We start from the raw sequence: 19,137 nt of genomic DNA on the forward strand, positions 1-19,137 counted from the left end.
GATGAACTAGAACAGAGATTGTGAGCCAGACCCTCTCGTCCAACATCAGTGTCTGACCTCACAGAGGCTCTTTTGACTGAATGGACTCAAATTCCCACAGACACTCCAACATCTTGTAGAAGCTTCTAAGAAGAGTGGAAGCTGTTGTAGCCAAAAAGGGGGGCAACTCCATATTAATGCCCATAGTTTTGGAATGGGACATCCATCAAGCTCATATAGGTGTGATGGTCAGGTGTCCACATACTTTTGGCTGTATAGTCCCCACTGAAACAGAGGAATGCAGGATATTTCCGGTGTGACTGAAGGTAGTTTTGTCCTGTCTGTCCAGTCGAGGGCTGATGGAGGACGATGCCGAACCCATTTTTGAGGATGTAATGATGTCATCTCGAGGTCAGCTGGAGGACATGAACGAGGAATTTGAGGACACTATGGTCATTGATCTGGTCAGTCCAGCTGTGGGTTTCCGTGTTGTACAGTACGCTCGCATGAGACAAATGACTTGAGGAATTCGGCGAAGCTGAAACTGGGTTCTTGTTTAAAATGTTCCGGTCCAGCTTAAAGACTGCAGCCGTCACATTCAGGAACTTGTGCAGGAACAAGAATGTAACTGCTGCTCTGTTTAAGGTGGAACAGAAAATTAAAAAAGGCTGCTGAATAAGAAATTCAGTCGCGTAGAAACCTGTATGAAACAACACTGAGCACCATTTTACCAGGTGAAAGCAAGACTGAATTAGCCCTGTGTTGTTCAGCTTTGTTTTCTAATACTTTAGATACAAAAAAATTACTGTAGTTGTTAAATTGTTCATAATAAAAAGTGAAGGGATATTCCAGAATAATACGCCATTGTTAACCTATAAAAACAGGTTTATTTAAGCATCTAAAATGGTTTTTATATATATATAATATATATATATATATATATATATATGTATGTATGTATGTATGTATGTATGTGTGTGTGTGTGTGTGTGTGTATAGTGTATTTTTTTGGCCAGACCAAAAAGGTGGGTACCTTTTTAGGTATTTATGTATGTAGTGATTATGATTTATGATTGATTAAAGGAAAACTCCAGCATTTACATCCTACTTTTTACCTGCTGCATCTGTAGAATATAGTTACCACAGACTTAATGATATATATGTAACATCTTATAATATTATTATATACTATTTGTTTATATACTGTGTATATGCCTGTATACACTTACATACACGTATAGACTTATACGGCTAAAGCACCGACCACTGGACTCTAAGTGTCTCTAATCCTAATAGAAGCCAATATACAATATAATACAATATAAAGTTTACTATAGAAGCCTAAATGATACACAGCTTATAATAAAAGCCAATAGAAGCCTTAAATGATATAAAATGTTAAATAAAATTACTGTAATTATAAAATTACAGACGCCAGTATAAAACATACAATGTAAAACTTTCTATAGATGCCAAAAGAAGCTTTATATAATATAAAGTGTATCATAGAAGCCATTTACAAAATAAATATAAAATGCTTAACAGAAGCCAGTGTAATATAAAGTGTATGAGCTGCCTGTTGTCTTCTGTTCTAAGTGAGTTCAGTCGGTAGGTTTACTCTTCATTTATAAATTTAGGGAAAGGTGTTAAAATTGTTGTCTAAGGTAGTTGACTGTACACTGTACTACAGGTCCATCAGATTAGACTGAGAATAAACAAGAATATTCCTTAAAATGATCGTTTGGTTCTAAAAACTGCCTTTGGGTTAAAGGGAAAGTGATGTAGATCCGATTTTCTGCCGAACTGTGACTTTAATAAAGTGATGAATCTGCTCCTCTGCAGCCTCCGTCCCGTAACCGGAGAGAGAGAGCAGAACTGAGGCCGGATTTCTTCGACTCGGCTGCCATGATGGAGGATGAACCGGTGAGATAAACAGCAGTTCAGCCCCGCCCACTCAGCCTACAGCAGTTTAGCCCCGCCCACTAAGCCTAAATAAACAAACATATTTAAATATATTGTTGTTTGTGTTTTTGTTTTGTTTTTGTAACGATACATCATTAAAAGTGTTCACTGTTTCAGCTCTAATGGAAGAACAGAGGAGGACTTTTAACTGTTTCTACTTTGTTGTCCTTCAGGGTTTTTCGATGCCGATGTTCTGAGGCGATTAAAGGACACCGTGATCTCCAGCGTCCACAGAGGAGCTTCACTGAGTCAGAGCTCTTCCTCACAGGAGCGTCCAGCTTCTCCTGCTGTTCTGGACGCTGAGTTTAACCCTCCTGTTATGTCCAAGTGTGAGAAACCTCAATAATCAAGTATCAGACTGAACCGATCCACATTTAACCTTCCAAAAGTAGTTTAACAATAGATTTTTCTTCATAAACATCATCTTTAGCTCAATTCATATCAATTTAATCAACATTAAATTAAAAAAAAATTTTCAAACTGTTTATTTGTGCACTGGCAAAAATTAGACATTCAACAAATTATTATTTAGACATTTTCAATATTTTTGACATTTCTGTTCCGGGTCGAACTGACCCTTTAAAATCGAATCACACTAATTGAGCCGTAAGTCCAGCAGATTTCACACTCCAGAAATTATTAACAATATTTTTCCTTGATTTTTAAACTTTAAACGGGTCAGTTTGACCTGCAAGATATAACAGAGGGTTAACGCAGTGAGTTAAAGGTCCAGTGAGCACTGGACCACAGACATTTTGATGATAGTGTTGTTGTGACGTCAACAATCCTGACCAGCATCATTACTTTCATTTAACGGTGCTAAAGAATCCGTGTGTAAGTCAGATCTGCTATCAGAGCGTTTACTAAAAGCTGTAAACAGGAAAATCAGTCATGATGTTAAATTTCAACTGTTCACACAGTGAGAATAATAATTAAGATTAGTAATGATAAAAATATTTATATGGAGCTTTTCGTTCATTACATTCACCTCAACGCTCTTCACAAATATACATATCTGATTGATATTGATATTAAATCTAAAATCAAAAAGAGGGAGAAAGTTTCTCTCAGCGGGATTTAAGCTCAGCACCACCCAGCGCCACCGTGTGGCCAGATGATGAAATGCAGACTTTTAAAGAAGCCAAATTAGGCCTTTAGACTGACCCTCACTCCTAACCCTGATGATGATGATGATGACCTCCTGTGATGCTTTGGGGAACTCTGAGTAATTCTCTGATCAAATCTGTGAAAGGGACCTCCATCAATACCTCGAAATTCACTGCATAATTAAACGGTTAAGTCATTCAGAGTCAGAACTGTTCACAGTGGTGGTGATAGGAACCAGACGTCCACCTCTAAAAGCTCCCTCACAGAAAGTTCCTACAGTAAATGGTTATGAATTCACTGCCTGATGACTGAGACACTGTTTTATGATAGTTTAGAGAACTTAAACTCCATTCATGGTGGAGGGATACATGCAGGGCGCTGTGAGGCAAAATAGTCCCCAAAGAAAACTTATTATTTCAGATTTTCCACTATTTTCCATCATCAACATTCCATATAAAACAATAGGGTTCCTATCACCACCACTGTAAACAAATCTGTAGAGTCTCTACAATCATTTCACACCAAACCACTCTTGTAAATTTACATCTCAAACACTTAATTATGGAGGAATTTTGGCAAAACTGATGGAGTTGCCCTTTTAGCCCAATTACAGGTAAAGATTACAGTGATAACTGAGTGAAATCAGAGGCATCTCACAGTATTTTCATCCCATAGGTTTTGTTTTAAACAGCGTCATTCTGCTCTCAAACAGACTTTCTCACTGAAGCTAGATACCTTAAAGGGGAAGTCCACCACTGTTTCAAAATTCAAATGAGTAGCCATTTTATTTACTATCCAAAACCACCAGTGAACCTACACGAGTCTTCTGAGTTTATATGGAATGTTGATGATGGAAAATAGTGGAAAATCTGAAATAATAAGTTTTCTTTGGGGACTATTTTGCCTCACAGCGCCCTGCATGTATCCCTCCACCATGAATGGAGTTTAAGTTCTCTAAACTATCATAAAACAGTGTCTCAGTCATCAGGCAGTGAATTCATAACCATTTACTGTAGGAACTTTCTGTGAGGGAGCTTTTAGAGGTGGACGTCTGGTTCCTATCACCACCACTGTGAACAGTTCTGACTCGGTAAGTTTCTCTAGAACAGAGCGTTTCACACCAAACCACTCTGAAGCACTCTGTTTACATCTTAACCACTTAATTATGCAGATAATTTTGAAAAAACTAGTGGAATTCCCCTTTAACCCCCAGAACAGAGCTGTCCTTACCCGCTCTTCCTGTCGGACAGGCCTGAGTTCGGGTTTAATCGATCAGGCTGAGTGGAGGAGGAGGAGTCCGAGTGGAAAGCTTTAATTGTTTTTGTATAAATGTTCAGATAAAGCTGGATTTCTGTTTGACAACATATAAATATTACATGTGGTGTAAATAAGCGTTTTAATGTTGAGTAGATTTAGTACCATTTTTTTAAACAAAACATGTACAGATCTGTGTCTCAGTGTACATTTCTTTTGCTAAACGGAGGATTTTAGTGCTGTTTGGAATAAAAAACAACAGACGAAAGGTTGATTATTTTCTAGCGAAGCCTCATTCTTGTGTTATGTACGTGTATACATAAGACAAGCATGGACCCCCACAGAGCAGGTACTATTTGGGTGGTGGGTCATTCTCAGCACTGCAGTAACACTGACGTGGTGGTGGTGTGTTAGTGTGTGTTGTGCTGGTCTGAGTGGATCAGAAACAGCAGTGCTGCTGGAGTTTTTAAACACCTCAGTGTCACTGCTGGACTGAGAATAGTCCACCAACCAAAAATATCCAGCCAACAGCGTCCTGTGGGCAGCGTCCTGTGACCACTGATGAAGGACTAGAAGATGACCGACACAAACTGTGCAGCAGCAGATGAGCTATCGTCTCTGACTTTACATCTACAAGGTGGACTGACAAGATAGGAGTGTCTAATAGAGTGGACAGTGAGTGGACACAGTGTATAAAAACTCCAGCAGCACTGCTGTGTCTGATCCACTCAGACCAGCACAACACACACTAACACACCACCACCACGTCAGTGTTACTGCAGTGCTGAGAATGATCCCACCACCCAAATAGTACCTGCTCTGTGAGGGTCCATGGGGGTCCTGACCACTGAAGAACAGGGTAAAAGGGGGCTAACAAAGTATCAGAGAAACAGATGGACTACAGTCTGTAACTGTAGAACTACAAAGTGCACCTATATAGTAAGTGGAGCTGATAAAATGGACAATGAGTGTAGAAACAAGGAGGTGGTCAGAATGTTATGCCTGATCGGTGTATATATATAAAATATACACACACCCAAGTGATTTACTGTCAGCAGCACGTCGTATCAGAATTTTAATGATTATTATTAAACAAAGCACTTTTCTATCCTCTGAACTCTGTTTGGTTAGTAAACTGTAAATTGTACATTTTGAAATATTTTAAGTTTTCTTTTGTAAAATTAGAGCTGATCTTCCCTTTTCGTTTACTTTTTTAACTTATGGAAACAGTAATTAATAAATAAATAAATGCCAGATCTGGTGTTTGGGAGTGTTTATTGTCTCTGTACATTAATGCAGGGGAACCCGGGGGTCTCTCCGGGTGTAAGGCACAGGGGAACGTTCACTTGATTTATCTGAACAGTCACAGAACTCAACAGAATCACATGTGAGGAGGAGTTTACAGAGGAATGTTTGCGTGTTTCTTCCAGGGGTTCTTCTGTTTTTTGCTGGTCAGAACTTCCAGGTCTCTGCAGATTCTCATGCGGGTGGTGGACGGCTGGATGATGTCATCAACAAATCCTGGAATATACAAAAACATACAGACGTTAATGCTGCCGTAGTGCACTCTGAACACGCACAGGGACGCCGTAAAACTCGCAGTGCAAAGAGATTTAACAGTGAGAGAAAAGTGCAATATGAGAAAGAAATGAAAAATTATTCAAATTTTCCGTTCCACCTTAAATGGGGCAGCAGCTGCACTGGCCCTCATTCATCAGAGCTGCGTGAAAGAGCACAGATTTGCCGCCCTTAATGATGTACAAGCTGCGTAATTAATGATGTACAAGCTGCTCTGAAACAAGCAGAGCTTTGAGCGCCGAATCAGCTTCAGTGCGTGAAATCAAGCGCGAGCCTATGAGCACCTCATTTACATATCATTTACATGAAGCACGCCCTATTCACACAGATATTTCCAATAAAACAGCAGCTTACTGTATATGAGCTGTGCTCATAGGCGGAGCTTGAGGTGGAGCGGTGACTGCACTGCTCCCCCTACTGACCAAACTTTATAGTGTTAAAATTACGACCACTGGAAAGCATAAAATGTGAAATAAACTAAATGTCAGTGATTTTAAAGGTAGAATGATGAGATGTGATTATTTTCCTACAATAAAATATTTAAACACTGTATTATTGCAGTGTATGATACTAGCTGTGTTTTGTGTTGTTTATTTTGTGGGCGGAGTCAGAAATACAAAACAAAAGCAGAGTGTAATGTCTTTAAATGGAACATGGAACAGTTGCAGCATTTGTTTATAGTGATGCGCATGTAAAATAAGCATTTTTGTACTGGAGCTGCACTCGCAAACACTATATCATCATTGTTACTTTCTATATTTATTCTTATTATTGATATTATAGATGATATTGATAATAATTTTGGTTAGTTAATTGCAAATCAAGCGTTCGCCAAAGATGAAACTGATCAATAGCAAAACTGCGGCTGAAACTCGTGTTTTCAAGAAGCCGACCAGTATTAAGCCAACTTCAGCCGTGTGTAATACTGCACTGGGTCTTAAAGGTAAGGATGCAGCCTAAATCTAAATGTCCAGCCTTAGTTTCAGTTTCTGAACCAGAGCCTCACCTGCAGCTGATCTGGGAGGTCATTTTTGGTTCTAAAAGCCTGTATGTTGTTTCTCAGCCTCAGTAACAGTACAGTACAGTTCAGTGTCCCTCATTCAGCACTACATACACCTCCTGAAGTGTCTGAGAAGACAGTAGCCATGTTTACATGCAGCCTAATAATCCGTTAATAATCTGACTAATAGCTCAATCGGAATAGTCTAGTCTGATTGAGGCCATTTGGAATACAGTCTCTATCCGACTGATCGAGGTGGGTAATCCTGTAAATAATCCGTTAAATAGAAGAATAATATCCGTGTAAACGCCTGTATCTGATTACATTCCCTATCGGAAAGTTTAAGTCCGTTCTGATCATGTTCGTCGCGTCATAGTGAGAGTTTATACCGTTCAACATGGCGGAGCAGAAACTGGTCTGCAGAGGAGACGAAGTTTATGCTCTGATCTTTAAAAGACGGCGGTGGGACGGACGTCCAGCTTGTGTGTCTCAGAACACGACGTCTTCCTCTCGGCCTCCTTTAATAAGGACATGTGAAGGACGTTTTCCTGAGTCTGACATCATTTTAAAGCAGTTAAAAACACAAGCACTGGTCACTGCTGCTCGTCTCACGTGATGCTGGTTGTCATGGTAACATGTACACTAAGCGTTCTCCACGTATCCGTGTCATTTTGGATCTGATTACTTGTAGTGAGCATGTAAACGGAGATTTTCCATCAGATTGTTGAGTACAGTGAGAATAAACACCTCAGTCTTAATCTGTGATCAGAATGTTTTCAATCAGACTGGAGAAAATCTTTGCATGAAACACAGACAGTGACGGACAGCCGGACTGTGCAGTACCTCTGACAGCAGCAGGGAACGGGTTGGCGAACTTCTCCACGTACTCTGCTTCCGCCTCCGCCTGGTTCTCCTTCCCCCGGAAGATGATCTGCACCGCGCCCTGGAGGACAGAGCGTCAGAGAGCACATAAACAAGTCCGTTAGAGATTATCTAACAACTAAAACTGGCTTCCTATTCGCCAGTTCCGCCTTAACTAGCGCAGCTGTTACAAACACTGAGTAACATACAGAAACGCAGTGAAACGTCTTGGTGCTTCCATCAACAGTGGAGATACAAGGCTGAGAGTGGCGTCTTTTCTGAATTTTCCAGTCCACCTTAAATGGTGCAGCAGTTACATTCCAGTGAGTAACGCAACAGAATGTAACTGCGGCACCATTTAAGGTGGAATGAATAATTCAGATAAGATGCTGGCAAACAAAAAGCCGCCTTCACTTACGTCTTTGAGGTGAGTGTGTGATGATCTATGACTTTTCACTGAACTATCGCTTTAAGCTGCGGATGCTGGTGTTCGTCTCTGAGCCTTTATCAGTTTTACCTTCGCTCCCATCACTGCCACCTCCGCTGTGGGCCAGGCGTAGTTCACATCTCCCCTCAGATGTTTGGAGCTCATCACGTCATACGCTCCTCCATACGCCTGCAGGCACACATACCGTTATCACATACAATGTCTGCTGTTAAAATAGTGTTCAATAGTATTCAGGCCCAGTCCCAGTTCAGGGTGAAGTGTTGGGGCTACATGACCCTCCAAACGGAGGTTATTCAGAGACAGTGATATGAGTAAAAGAGGCAAGATGGAGGACAAGAGACCAAAGAAACCCACAAATGTGAGAATTTTCCCTGTTAAAAAATTACAATAATCACTGTTTTATCTTAGTTTGATGTCATTTCAATGTATTTCTGTCGTTTTCTTCATAACAAGCATAAAAATAGTTAGTAGTTTAGTAGTCTCTTAATAGTTAGTAGTCTCGGTAGCTAACTTTCCCGTTCCACCTTAAATAGTCCAGCAGTTCTGACGCCTGAAGCGCCAGAATGTAACTGCTGCTCCATTTAAGGTGGAACAGGAAAAATTGGAACAAGAATCTGGTGAATATCTGACTTCAGCTTCATATCACTGAAGAATTAGGGGTGGGTGATAATAAATAATTGCCCCCCTCTTTGAAGATCATATGATGCCCTAAATGTAACTAAAGCCCAGCAGTGAGGAGCTGAACTTTACCCTCCTCTGCTGTCACTGCAGACTGGCAGGGTCGCCTACAGAGCAGCGCTGGTAGCTGTTAATGAAGTGATGCTCTTTTTATTTGAGGGTCCCATTTCAGAGGAAGATCTCAACCACTACCCTGTAACTCAGCTCCAAGGGGCAACACTCAAAAACAAGGGGTAGAAATAAGGAATGGGACTGAGCCTTAGATTCCTGAACTCTGATAGCTGTCACTAATACTGACTGTGATTGGTCCTAATTGCCCCGTTGTTAGTTCTGAGACCTCCCCCTGACTGTCACTGGTCCTAATCGCCACCTCATTGGTTCTGAGATGTAGTAAAGGAACAGAGCGCCACCTAGTGTACTAAAGTAGCAGCTGTTTGGTGTGAAGGTTGTTTTTGATCATTATTATTATATTATCACCCTGGTCTGATATAACAGCCCGTCACAGCTGTACCTTCCTGGTGATGATGGTGATTTTGGGCACGGTTGCCTCGGCGAAGGCGTACAGCAGTTTGGCTCCGTGTCTGATGATGCCGCCGTACTCCTGAGCCGTACCTGTACACGATTAACAGATTCACAGACGTTACAGACAGTGAAGAGAAACACAGACTTAAAGCTGAGAATCAATTTCACTCAGTTTATTTATTACCTGGCAGAAAACCAGGAACGTCCACAAATGTGATGATGGGGATGTTAAAGGCGTCACAGAAGCGAACAAACCGAGCTCCTTTCACTGAGGAGTTAATGTCTAAACAACCTGTGTTCCAATGACAAAAGAGAGAAATAAATAAATGTACATATGTATAATAACAACATATGTACATATATAAACCATTTTAACAAATAAATTACAATGAAAAATAATAATAGCAGCAATAATAATAAGCAGAAGGAGAAGAACAGCAGTTTTTATATAAGACTTCTAATAAATGAAAATCAACTCCAAGGTAAGATAAATTTTATTTATTCCAAAAGGAAATTTATGTAAGTAAATAAAACAGTGAAACACTAAACAGTCATGTCAAAAAAAAAACAATTAAATAAAATAAAATAAAAACACAATAAAACAAAGAAAATCAAATAAACACACATCATGATGGTCAACGATCGTATCCTCTCTGAGGCGAATGTATGGAAACCCAGATGAACTGTAATGAGTAGAAATGCCGTTCAGTAATGTCTTCAGGACTTGTCAGACACTAGAGGGCGCTAAAGAGTCTAAAATGAATGGGTTCCTATGGAGCTTGTGTGCAGAACTGTGATTAGTAAAATGTTTAATAACTTTTATACAGATAGACACACTTTTAGCTCCATTCACTCTCCATTCATTGTGCACTCTTCTCTCTGGCGCCCTCTAGTGTTTTGCCATCATGTTTTTGAAATTTTCTGCCTTTTATCAGCTGCTACTTTCTGTAGACTGTGAGTAGAAACTGAACCCACAACGACTGAAATATAGGAAATGATATAAATACAAACAAACAAACGAACAAACACCGATGCAACAGTTCAAATTAAAAACTGTGTAGTGAAAGTGAGTGTAGTATCGGCTCCACTGTGAACCCTGCAGTAACACTTACCTGAAGCTACTTTTGGCTGATTTCCCACGATTCCCACTGTGCGGCCGTTCATCCTCGCAAACCCCACCACGATGTTCTTGGCGTAGTTTGGCATGATCTCAAAAAAATCCCTCTCGTCCACTATCTGAGGGACAGAGACGAGCAATGATAAGAAACAACACTGTAAACGTTTATCTAAAATATCACTTTAAATAAATGAGTTTAACTGTGAATAAAAGTCACTCTTACACCATGGATGATGTCCAGCATGTCGTACGCCTTCGTGCTCTCGAAGGGCACCAGAGTGTCCAGCCCAGGAACAAGACGGTCACTAACGGGAGAAAAGAAGAGCAAACATTAACGCATTAACCAGAGGAATGAACATTAATCAGTGATGAACCGTCCACTTACAGCAGGGGTGTCCAAAGCCCGGTCCCCCAGGGCCAAACGCGGCCCCTGAACAGATCAGCCTGTCGATTCTGTTTTAGAGTGTGACTTGCCAGCCAGTACGCTGCAGTTCTTCCTCTCACCTGATGGTGGCAGTGCTGTAAGATTACAGTGCAATGCTGCACTGCGGTAACAAAGTTCGCTAAAGTTTAAGAGCCTTTCTTCTCTGACTGACCTGCAGCTTCATCTACTGACCACATTTAGTCCAGACTAGCCACATTTACATGCAGCCTGATAATCTGTTAATAATCCGACTAATAGCTCAATCGGAATAGAACACGTCCATGTAAACACCTCAGTCGGAATAGTCTAGTCTGATTGAGGCCATTCTGAATACAGTCTCTATCCGACTGATCGAGGTGGGTAATCCTGTAAATAATCCGTTAAATAGAAGAATAATATCCGTGTAAACGCCTGTATCTGATTACATTCCCTATCGGAAAGTTTGAGTGCGTTCTGATCATGTTCGTCGCGTCATAGTGAGAGTTTATACCGTTCAACATGGCGGAGCAGAAACTGGTCTGCAGAGGAGACGAAGTTTATGCTCTGATCTTTAAAAGACGGCGGTGGGACGGACGTCCAGCTTATGTGTCTCAGAACACGACGCCTTCCTCTCGTCCTTCTTTAATAAGGACATGTGAAGGACGTTTTCCTGAGTCTGACATCATTTTAAAGTAATTAAAACACGAGTGCGCCAACTGGAAACTCATCTCACGCGGACTGGACCTCACGTGATGTTCATTGTCATGGTAACGTTTACTCTAAACGCTACTGCACGCATGCGCGTCATTTTGCATCGGATTACTTGTAGTGAGCATGTAAATGAAGACTTTCCATCAAATTGTTGAATAGAGTGCATATAAACACCTCGGTCTGAATCTGTAATCGGATTGTATTCAATCGGATTGGCAAACATTTTTGCTCAATGCTTAATTCCTATTGGTAATCGCCACGTCGCTTCCTGATTTGCATAACGTTAAACTCCGCTCAACTTAGGCTCCCGAGTGGCGCAACCGTCTAAGCGTTGTCCCTCATCAGGAGATCGCGAGTTCGATCCCTGGTGATGCTACAGCCGTCCGTAGCCGGGAGTCCAAGAGAGCACAGCTGGCCTCGCTCTCTCTGGGTGGGTAGGATGGCCCCTCCCTCTCCCCCCATCACCCAACGCGATGCTAGTCAGCGCAGGCGTCTGTTAGCTGACGTAACAGATCTGGCGGTTGGCGCTTTCCTCCGAGCGCGTTCGGCTGTCCAGTGACGTTGCGTGAGCGGCAGTTCGAAAAGAAGCGGTGGCGCTTCACAGGTCTCGGAGGAAGCCTGTGTTAGCCTCGCCCTCCTAGCGTTGATAGCATCGTGTGATTGGGGGAGTCCTAACTAGCGGGTGGAATTGGAGCCGACTAAATCGGGGGGAAAATCGGGTAAAAATAAAAAAATTTAAAAAAATTTAAAAAAAACTCCGCTCAACTTTGTCGCATTGTCGACTCCGCCCAGTTCGCGTTGCCTCCAGTCTCTGGAAATTGCCGACTCTCACTGAAAATGAATGACCTCCGGCCGCTTTGTCGCATCGCGTCGCTGCCGGTGTGAATGCAGGGTAAGGCGTCATCGTCAAATCCTCAGACCGGACTGACAATCAGACGCTCGGTTTGGTTAACTGCTCTAAAACCCTGAATCCCCAATCCTAGTCATCATTGTTTCTCTCAGCTGTCTGTAATATTTGTCTTAGTTTCTAAAATAAAAGTCTCTGTGCCTTTAGCCAGCCGACCGTTATATGGACCTGTTTACACTCTGCATTAACATGCGTTTTGGTGATCGGATCACATTCGGATTTCACGTGATGGCATGAACAGCCAGGTGTAAAACACCTCCAGGATGAACGGCGATTATGATCGATCACTCAAACCACACTCAGAGGGTCAGATAAGGATCTGACCACACTTACCACCAGTGTACATGGTCTGTGCTTTTATCTGTGTGCAATTACATGAGCAGAAATGCTGAGCGCTGACCAGCAGGTGTGAGAATAAAAAACGGAATGAAAGATGGAGGATATGTGAGGTTGAAGTCCCCAAACCAGCGGCCTCCCTGCCCAGCAGGATGATGAAAGTGTCCAGACTGAGCTTATCTGCTCCACAGTAACGGAGAAGAGTAAACAAAAGTAAACTGAACCTGTGTTTGTGCTGACGTGCCCTGATGGACACCGGAGACACATTTTAGTGAAAACTCTAAATGGAATCCGGCCAAACAGATCTGGACACCAAACATGTGAACGTGAGGAGTAAACGAGCTCTTAACTCACACGACTTCTGTTTACATCTTCTGCTTCTACGTTAAACATGTCAGTGTGAACGCTGAACCAACGAAACTAAAGTGCAACCATGTATGATTTTCTGCTTTGGTCCAGACCAAAAAAACACCTTTAATAAAGTATAAATCCACACTAAAGCTACGTTCACATCACAAGCCTCATTGCTCAAATCTGACTTTTTATCTCAGATCTGATCTCCATAACATTATGGTTTACAATCGTGTACATAAGTGACCAGAATCTGTCCCTAATGTGACCCTGTGTCCTCAAATGACCTGCATACTCACATCCTAATCAATAACTTGAATGCACGTGAATGAAACATGCATCATGAACAGCAAACAAACAGCAGAGTGAGGCTTCATCACAAAGATCATCCCCTCTGATCAGAGTCTGATCATTAGAGTGAAGGTGAAAGAGGGCTGGACGGTTTTCCACAGCTTACTGGCCTTAAGCGCTGCTGCTGAGTCACGGCACAGTGGAGAAAAACAGAACAACACGAATTCTGATCTGAGCACACTTATTAAGGCCGATACAGATCGGATACGTTTCCGATCTAGGGCCACATAAGCGGCGCAGTGTAAGTGTACCTGGGGTCGTGGCTCTCAGTAACAGGAGCTGGATCTTTATTACTCAGAGGGAGGAAGTTGAAGAACTCTCTGAGACTCAGCAGAGCATCGACGTCATTCTCAAACGCCTTGTGAGCCACACCTGAGAGAGAGAGAGAGAGAGAGAGAGAGAGAGAGAGAGAGAGAGAGAGAGAGAGAGAGAGAGAGAATGAGAGAGAGAGAGAGAGAGAGAGAGAGAGAGAGAGAGAGAGATGAGAGACAGAAAGAGAGAGAGAGAGAGAAGAGAGAGAGAGAGAGAGAGAGAGAATGAGAGACAGAAAGAAAGAAAGAAAGAGAGAGAAAGAGAAAGAGAGAAAGACAGAGAGAATGAGAGACAGAAAGAAAGAAAGAGAGAGAGAGAGCGAAAGAGAGAGAGAGAAAGAGAGAAAGACAGAGAGAATGAGAGACAGAAAGAAAGAAAGAGAGAGAGAGAGCGAAAGAGAGAGAGAGAAAGACAGAGAGAAAGACAGAGAGAGGAAGAGATGGAGAGAGAGAGAAAGAGAAAGACAGACAGAGAGGGAGAGAGGGAGAGAGGGGCGTGATGGAGAGAGAGAGAAAGAGAAAAAGACAGACAGAGAGGGAGAGACGGAGAGAGAGAGAGAGAGAGAGAGAGAGAGACGGAGAGAGGGAGAGAGGGACGTGATGGAGAGAGAGAGAGAAAGAGAGAAAGACAGAGGGAGAGACAGAGAGAGAGAGAAAGAAAGAAAAAGAAAGAGACAGAGAGAGAAAGAAAGAATGAAAGAAAGAAAGAAAGAAAGAGAGAGAGACAGAGAGAGAGCGAGAGAGAGAGAGAGATCACTGAACTATCGCTTTAAAAGCCACTTGCCAGACACTGAGGTGTGGGTCTTTGCTCCTCCCAGTTCCTCCTGAGTCACGTCCTCGTTAGTAACAGATTTGACCACATCAGGCCCCGTGATGAACAGGTACGAGGTGTCCTGACAACACACAGGCAAAATCAATCAATCAATCAATCAATCAATCAACCAAACAAATCAATCTTCCTCAAGAGTGATCAGCTCCTCACCCACCACCCCTCTCACCCTTTTCAGCTTTCAGTCTAAACTCACCTTGACCATGAAGGTGAAGTCGGTGAGTGCAGGTGAATAAACGGCTCCTCCAGCACACGGACCCATGATCATAGAGATCTGAGGAACCACACCTGACGCCAGCACGTTCCTCTGAGGAGAACCCAGACACCACACACACACCTCAGCACAGTCTGATCACAAACCGACTACACGCTCGACAAAATGAGGATTAAATATTCTTCATCTTCTGGATGATCTGTGATCATATTATCACTGAAGTGACTCAGTGTTTTACGCTGATTACGTTTACGTCTCATCTTATTCTGAGAGTTTATTGGCTGGTTGTAAAGCAGAAATCCGATTACTGCCTGATTCATGTAGACCTGGAGTTTCCCTTTATCTGATTAACCAAGAGCAAAAAAACACGCTGAACCAGTTACTGACACAATCTGATTTTCTGCAGTTATTGGATTATTAAGTGTAAACACACTGAAGTTACTGACACAGTCTGATTATTAAGATTAGCATTCAGAGTAGTGGACAGTAACGTGGGTCACCAAATTAAATGTCCTCATGTGGCCGCTTTGGCGCACGGGCTGCACTTTGGGCCGAACTGGTTTAGACTACAGTGTTGTGGAGCACTGAGGTAACTTAGCTCACCAGGAAAATATCAGCGTATCCCGCCAGAGACTCCACCCCCTCCTGTATCCGTGCACCGCCGGAGTCGTTCAGGCCGATTACAGGAGCTCCGACCGTCATGGCCTGATCCATTATCTACACACCAAACACAGAGTCAGCACAGACGCCTGACAGACTCAGAACACCTGGGCCTCCATATGACCTACAGCACTGAGCTCACAGCAACGCATAACCAGCAGTGATCTAAAGGGCCCATTTTCTACACCCAGTTTAGCCCCGCCCATTCAACCTACAGCAGTTTAACCACGCCCATTCAGCCTACAGCAGTTTAGCCCCGCCCATTCAGCTTACTGCAGTTTAACCACGCCCATTCAGCCTACAGCAGTTTAGCCCCGCCCATTCAGCCTACTGCATCTTAGCCCTGCCCATTCAGCCCACAGCAGTTTAGCCCCGCCCATTTCACCCACAGCAGTTTACAGTAGGATTTGGGCTCTTTAATATTTCAGATATGGACGGTAATCAGGTTAATAACTGAACTGCCCTCACCTTACAGATCTTCTGAGCGTGGGCGCCAGATAAACTCCCTCCAAACACGGTGAAGTCCTGAAAACAAACACACCACAGCTCAAAAGCCTGAATCACTCCACATATCCAGAATGTATCTGACACAATAATAAATGAGATTTAAATATTATAAAATCAGTATTTCAGATGATTTATTCAACATTTCAGAGTTTTTACTTAACAAAAATAAACTATTAATTGATAAATATAAGATTTAATATAAATTCATTTCAGATGTTCCACAGCTTTAAAGCAATTTGTGTTTAAACCACTGTTAGCTGTTCTGCATCTCTCTTACTATTTATTTTTAATTTCCATCTATTAATCATGTTTAATTTCTATTTTCTGACATTTCTTTAAATCTTAGTTTCTTTGTAATTACCTGTTTATTCATTTATTCATACTCGTTTTGAAAGGATGACAGATAAACATACTTTAATGATCTCTGATGGTAAATCTGGAAATCTCCTACGACAGCAGGACGTCTGGACATTAAAGGCTGGATGTAGCCGCTGTTGATGCAGCTTCTCCAGTGAACTCACCTGACTGAAAACGTAGACCAGCCGGCCGTTAATCCTGCCGTGACCCGTCACCACACTGTCCCCGGGGTACTGCACACACATAGAGAGGGTCTCAGTGACCTCTGACCCACAGCAGCTGCCGTATCAAAGGCTTGTTAACTCATTAACGTCTCAGTCTCACCTTGTTATGATCCGCCTCCATCCCGAAATCCGAACAGCGGTGTTCCACAAACATGTCCAGCTCGGTGAAGGAGTCCGGGTCCAGCAGCAGGGCCACTCTCTCCCGTGCGGTCAGTTTACCCTAAAGAGGGACACAGCATTAAAGACACTGGAGAGATCAGAGGTCAAGGCTGGGCCTGTTTGAAGGGGAACCCTACCACTTTTTCAAAAAATTCTAAATAATTAAATGGTTATAATGTAAACAGAGTCATTCAGAGTGGTTTGGTGTGAAACGCTCTGTTCTAGATAAACTTACCGAGTCAGAACTGTTCACAGTGGTGGTGATAGGAACCAGACGTCCACCTCTAAAAGCTCCCTCACAGAAAGTTCCTACAGTAAATGGTTATGAATTCACTGCCTGATGACTGAGACACTGTTTTATGATAGTTTAGAGAACTTAAACTCCATTCATGGTGGAGGGATACATGCAGGGCGCTGTGAGGCAAAATAGTCCCCAAAGAAAACGTATTATTTCAGATTTTCCACTATTTTCCATCATCAACATTCCATATAAACTCAGAAGACTCGTGTAGGTTCACTGGAGGTTCTGGATAGTAAATAAAATGTCTATATTTGTGTTGTAGTCATGGCGACCCCTGGTTCCTATCACCACCACTGTAAAGACATCTGAACCATTTCACACCAAACCACTCTGATTACACCACACACACTGAGTTATGCAGAAAATTTTGAAAAATCAGTGGATTTATCCTTTAAGCTGCTCTTTCAGATCAGTGCTTTTATTTTCATGCCTGCTATAAATGCAAGTATAAGATTACACACAATGCAGTAATAAACTGAGTTTAATAGGCTTTGCTGGAATGATGATGTGTGCAATATTCCCAAAGCACAATAGACTGTCAGGCAATGCAGCTGTACTAGTAGTACAGCTTATTACTCAATATTAGAAATGCCTTTAGTTGTTAATATTACTTGGTTTATACTATTTACTATTATTTACTTCTATATATTCCAGCACTTTGGTCAACTGCTGCTGTTTTAAACGTCAAATTATAAATAAAAATAAAATTACCTACTTACTAATAACACAAATGAAACATTCTTCTCCGTCCTTTTCTTTATTTCTCAATTTTGCTTTCCCTAAAATTGGAATTCTCCGGTCCACCTTAAATGGTGCCGTAGTCATTATAACGCCTGAAGCGCTCTAATGTACCTGGTGCCCCATTTAAGGTGGACCGGAGAGTTGGAGTAAACTTTACCCGAGCATGCTGAGCCTCCGTCCTCTTCTCCCCTCCTCCCTGCAGAGCCTGTCTCCGCTTCAGGTCCACCCGCTGCTGGACGGAGCTCGCCCCGCCGGAGGCGCAGCGCAGCACGGGGACAGTGAGGGTCCGGCCGCGGAGAGAGGCGAGGCTCCGAGCCGCGGCAGAGCCGAGCAGCGCCCGCACACACAGCGCCATTACCGCACACAGCGAGCAGGAGGACGCGGAGGATCAGCGGGATCACACGCCGCTCTCTCCACCAATCACGGCCCAGCACGGCGCGGCAACAGCCAATCACCATCCGTCCGTAGAGGGGCGGTGTGACCGAGAGAGCCTATCGGAGGCGAGCGGAGCGGAGAGGTCATTTAACGCCTGAAGAAGCTGAATGTCAGGAACGCTGTCAAAATAAAAGTCTAGTTATTGATGATTTTATTTATTCATTTATTTGTTTGTTTGTTTATCATTTCATTGTGTTTCACTTTGTGTCATTTTAGATTATATGGCAGCTGTTAATTTACTCATTTAGCGTAGTAGTAATGGGTGTCGCGGCTGCTATGAATAATTACATCAAATAAATGACTATATGTGTGTGTATAAGTGAGTGATGGTAAGAATGCATGTTTTTATTTTATCATTTATTTATGTATGTATGTATGTATGTATTTTATCTTATTGTATTTTATTTTATATTTATTTTATTTTATTCACTACATGTAAATGTCTGATACTCTGCACTGTGAGCTCCTGTAACCAAAACCAAATTCCTTGTATGTGTAAGCAAACCTGGCCAATAAAGCTCGATTCTGATTCTGATTCTAAAATTACATAAATAAATATATAAATAAATAAATAATTCAGTCATGCTGTCAACATAAAAGTCCTTTCTCACAATTAACATGTAGCACTTTCTTGGCCCTCAAAATGAACATTCTTTTGCAAAAGGATTAAAGTATTTATGACACTGACCATGGCCAAAACCTAAAACCTAAACAAATGAGATAAATGGCATCCACTATGCTGTACGGACTATTAACCACTATAAGATTTCATTTAAATTCTTTTCAACTGAATTGAATTTTACAGCTGTTATAAAGAAAAAATAAAAACATCAC

At 42.1% G+C, this 19,137-nt stretch overlaps 2 protein-coding genes across 2 annotated transcripts in view; one reads left to right on the forward strand and one right to left on the reverse strand.

Moving 5' to 3' along the window:
* Nucleotides 1-2,460, forward strand: part of LOC118804792 (cohesin subunit SA-1-like) — a 52,883-nt gene extending 50,423 nt beyond the window's left edge. The window contains exons 32-34 of the mRNA XM_036565442.1: nucleotides 329-443; nucleotides 1,822-1,902; nucleotides 2,115-2,460. Of these exons, the coding sequence (XP_036421335.1) occupies nucleotides 329-443; nucleotides 1,822-1,902; nucleotides 2,115-2,138 (220 nt within the window). The 3' untranslated portion in view covers nucleotides 2,139-2,460. The remainder of the gene's footprint in view (nucleotides 1-328; nucleotides 444-1,821; nucleotides 1,903-2,114) is intronic.
* A 3,100-nt stretch (nucleotides 2,461-5,560) lies between these two features.
* On the reverse strand, nucleotides 5,561-18,223 carry pccb (propionyl-CoA carboxylase subunit beta). The gene is made up of 15 exons (XM_036565445.1): nucleotides 18,026-18,223; nucleotides 16,768-16,887; nucleotides 16,608-16,676; nucleotides 16,048-16,104; nucleotides 15,523-15,636; nucleotides 14,902-15,012; nucleotides 14,661-14,769; nucleotides 13,817-13,937; nucleotides 10,730-10,811; nucleotides 10,502-10,625; nucleotides 9,574-9,681; nucleotides 9,379-9,479; nucleotides 8,259-8,357; nucleotides 7,724-7,823; nucleotides 5,561-5,823 (listed from the first exon to the last, which is right to left on the reverse strand). The coding sequence occupies exons 1-15, from the start codon at nucleotides 18,221-18,223 to the stop codon at nucleotides 5,702-5,704; spliced, it is 1,635 nt and encodes a 544-aa protein (XP_036421338.1). The 3' UTR covers nucleotides 5,561-5,701.
* Nucleotides 18,224-19,137: the final 914 nt, after the last annotated feature.

The sequence above is a fragment of the Colossoma macropomum genome, unplaced genomic scaffold (genome assembly GCF_904425465.1).
Source record: "Colossoma macropomum unplaced genomic scaffold, Colossoma_macropomum, whole genome shotgun sequence".
In the NCBI taxonomy this organism is placed as follows: Eukaryota; Metazoa; Chordata; class Actinopteri; order Characiformes; family Serrasalmidae; genus Colossoma; species Colossoma macropomum.

Excerpts from the sequence above, each read along its gene's own strand:
- pccb (XM_036565445.1), bottom strand. The coding sequence starts at position 18,223 with ATGGCGCTGTGTGTGCGGGCGCTGCTCGGCTCTGCCGCGGCTCGGAGC. Across the intron at positions 14,770-14,901 it reads ACTTCACCTTCATGGTCAAG|GACACCTCGTACCTGTTCAT; the intron begins GTGAGTTTAGAC and ends GTGTGTTGTCAG. Across the intron at positions 9,480-9,573 it reads CGTTCCTGGTTTTCTGCCAG|GTACGGCTCAGGAGTACGGC; the intron begins GTAATAAATAAA and ends AATCGTGTACAG.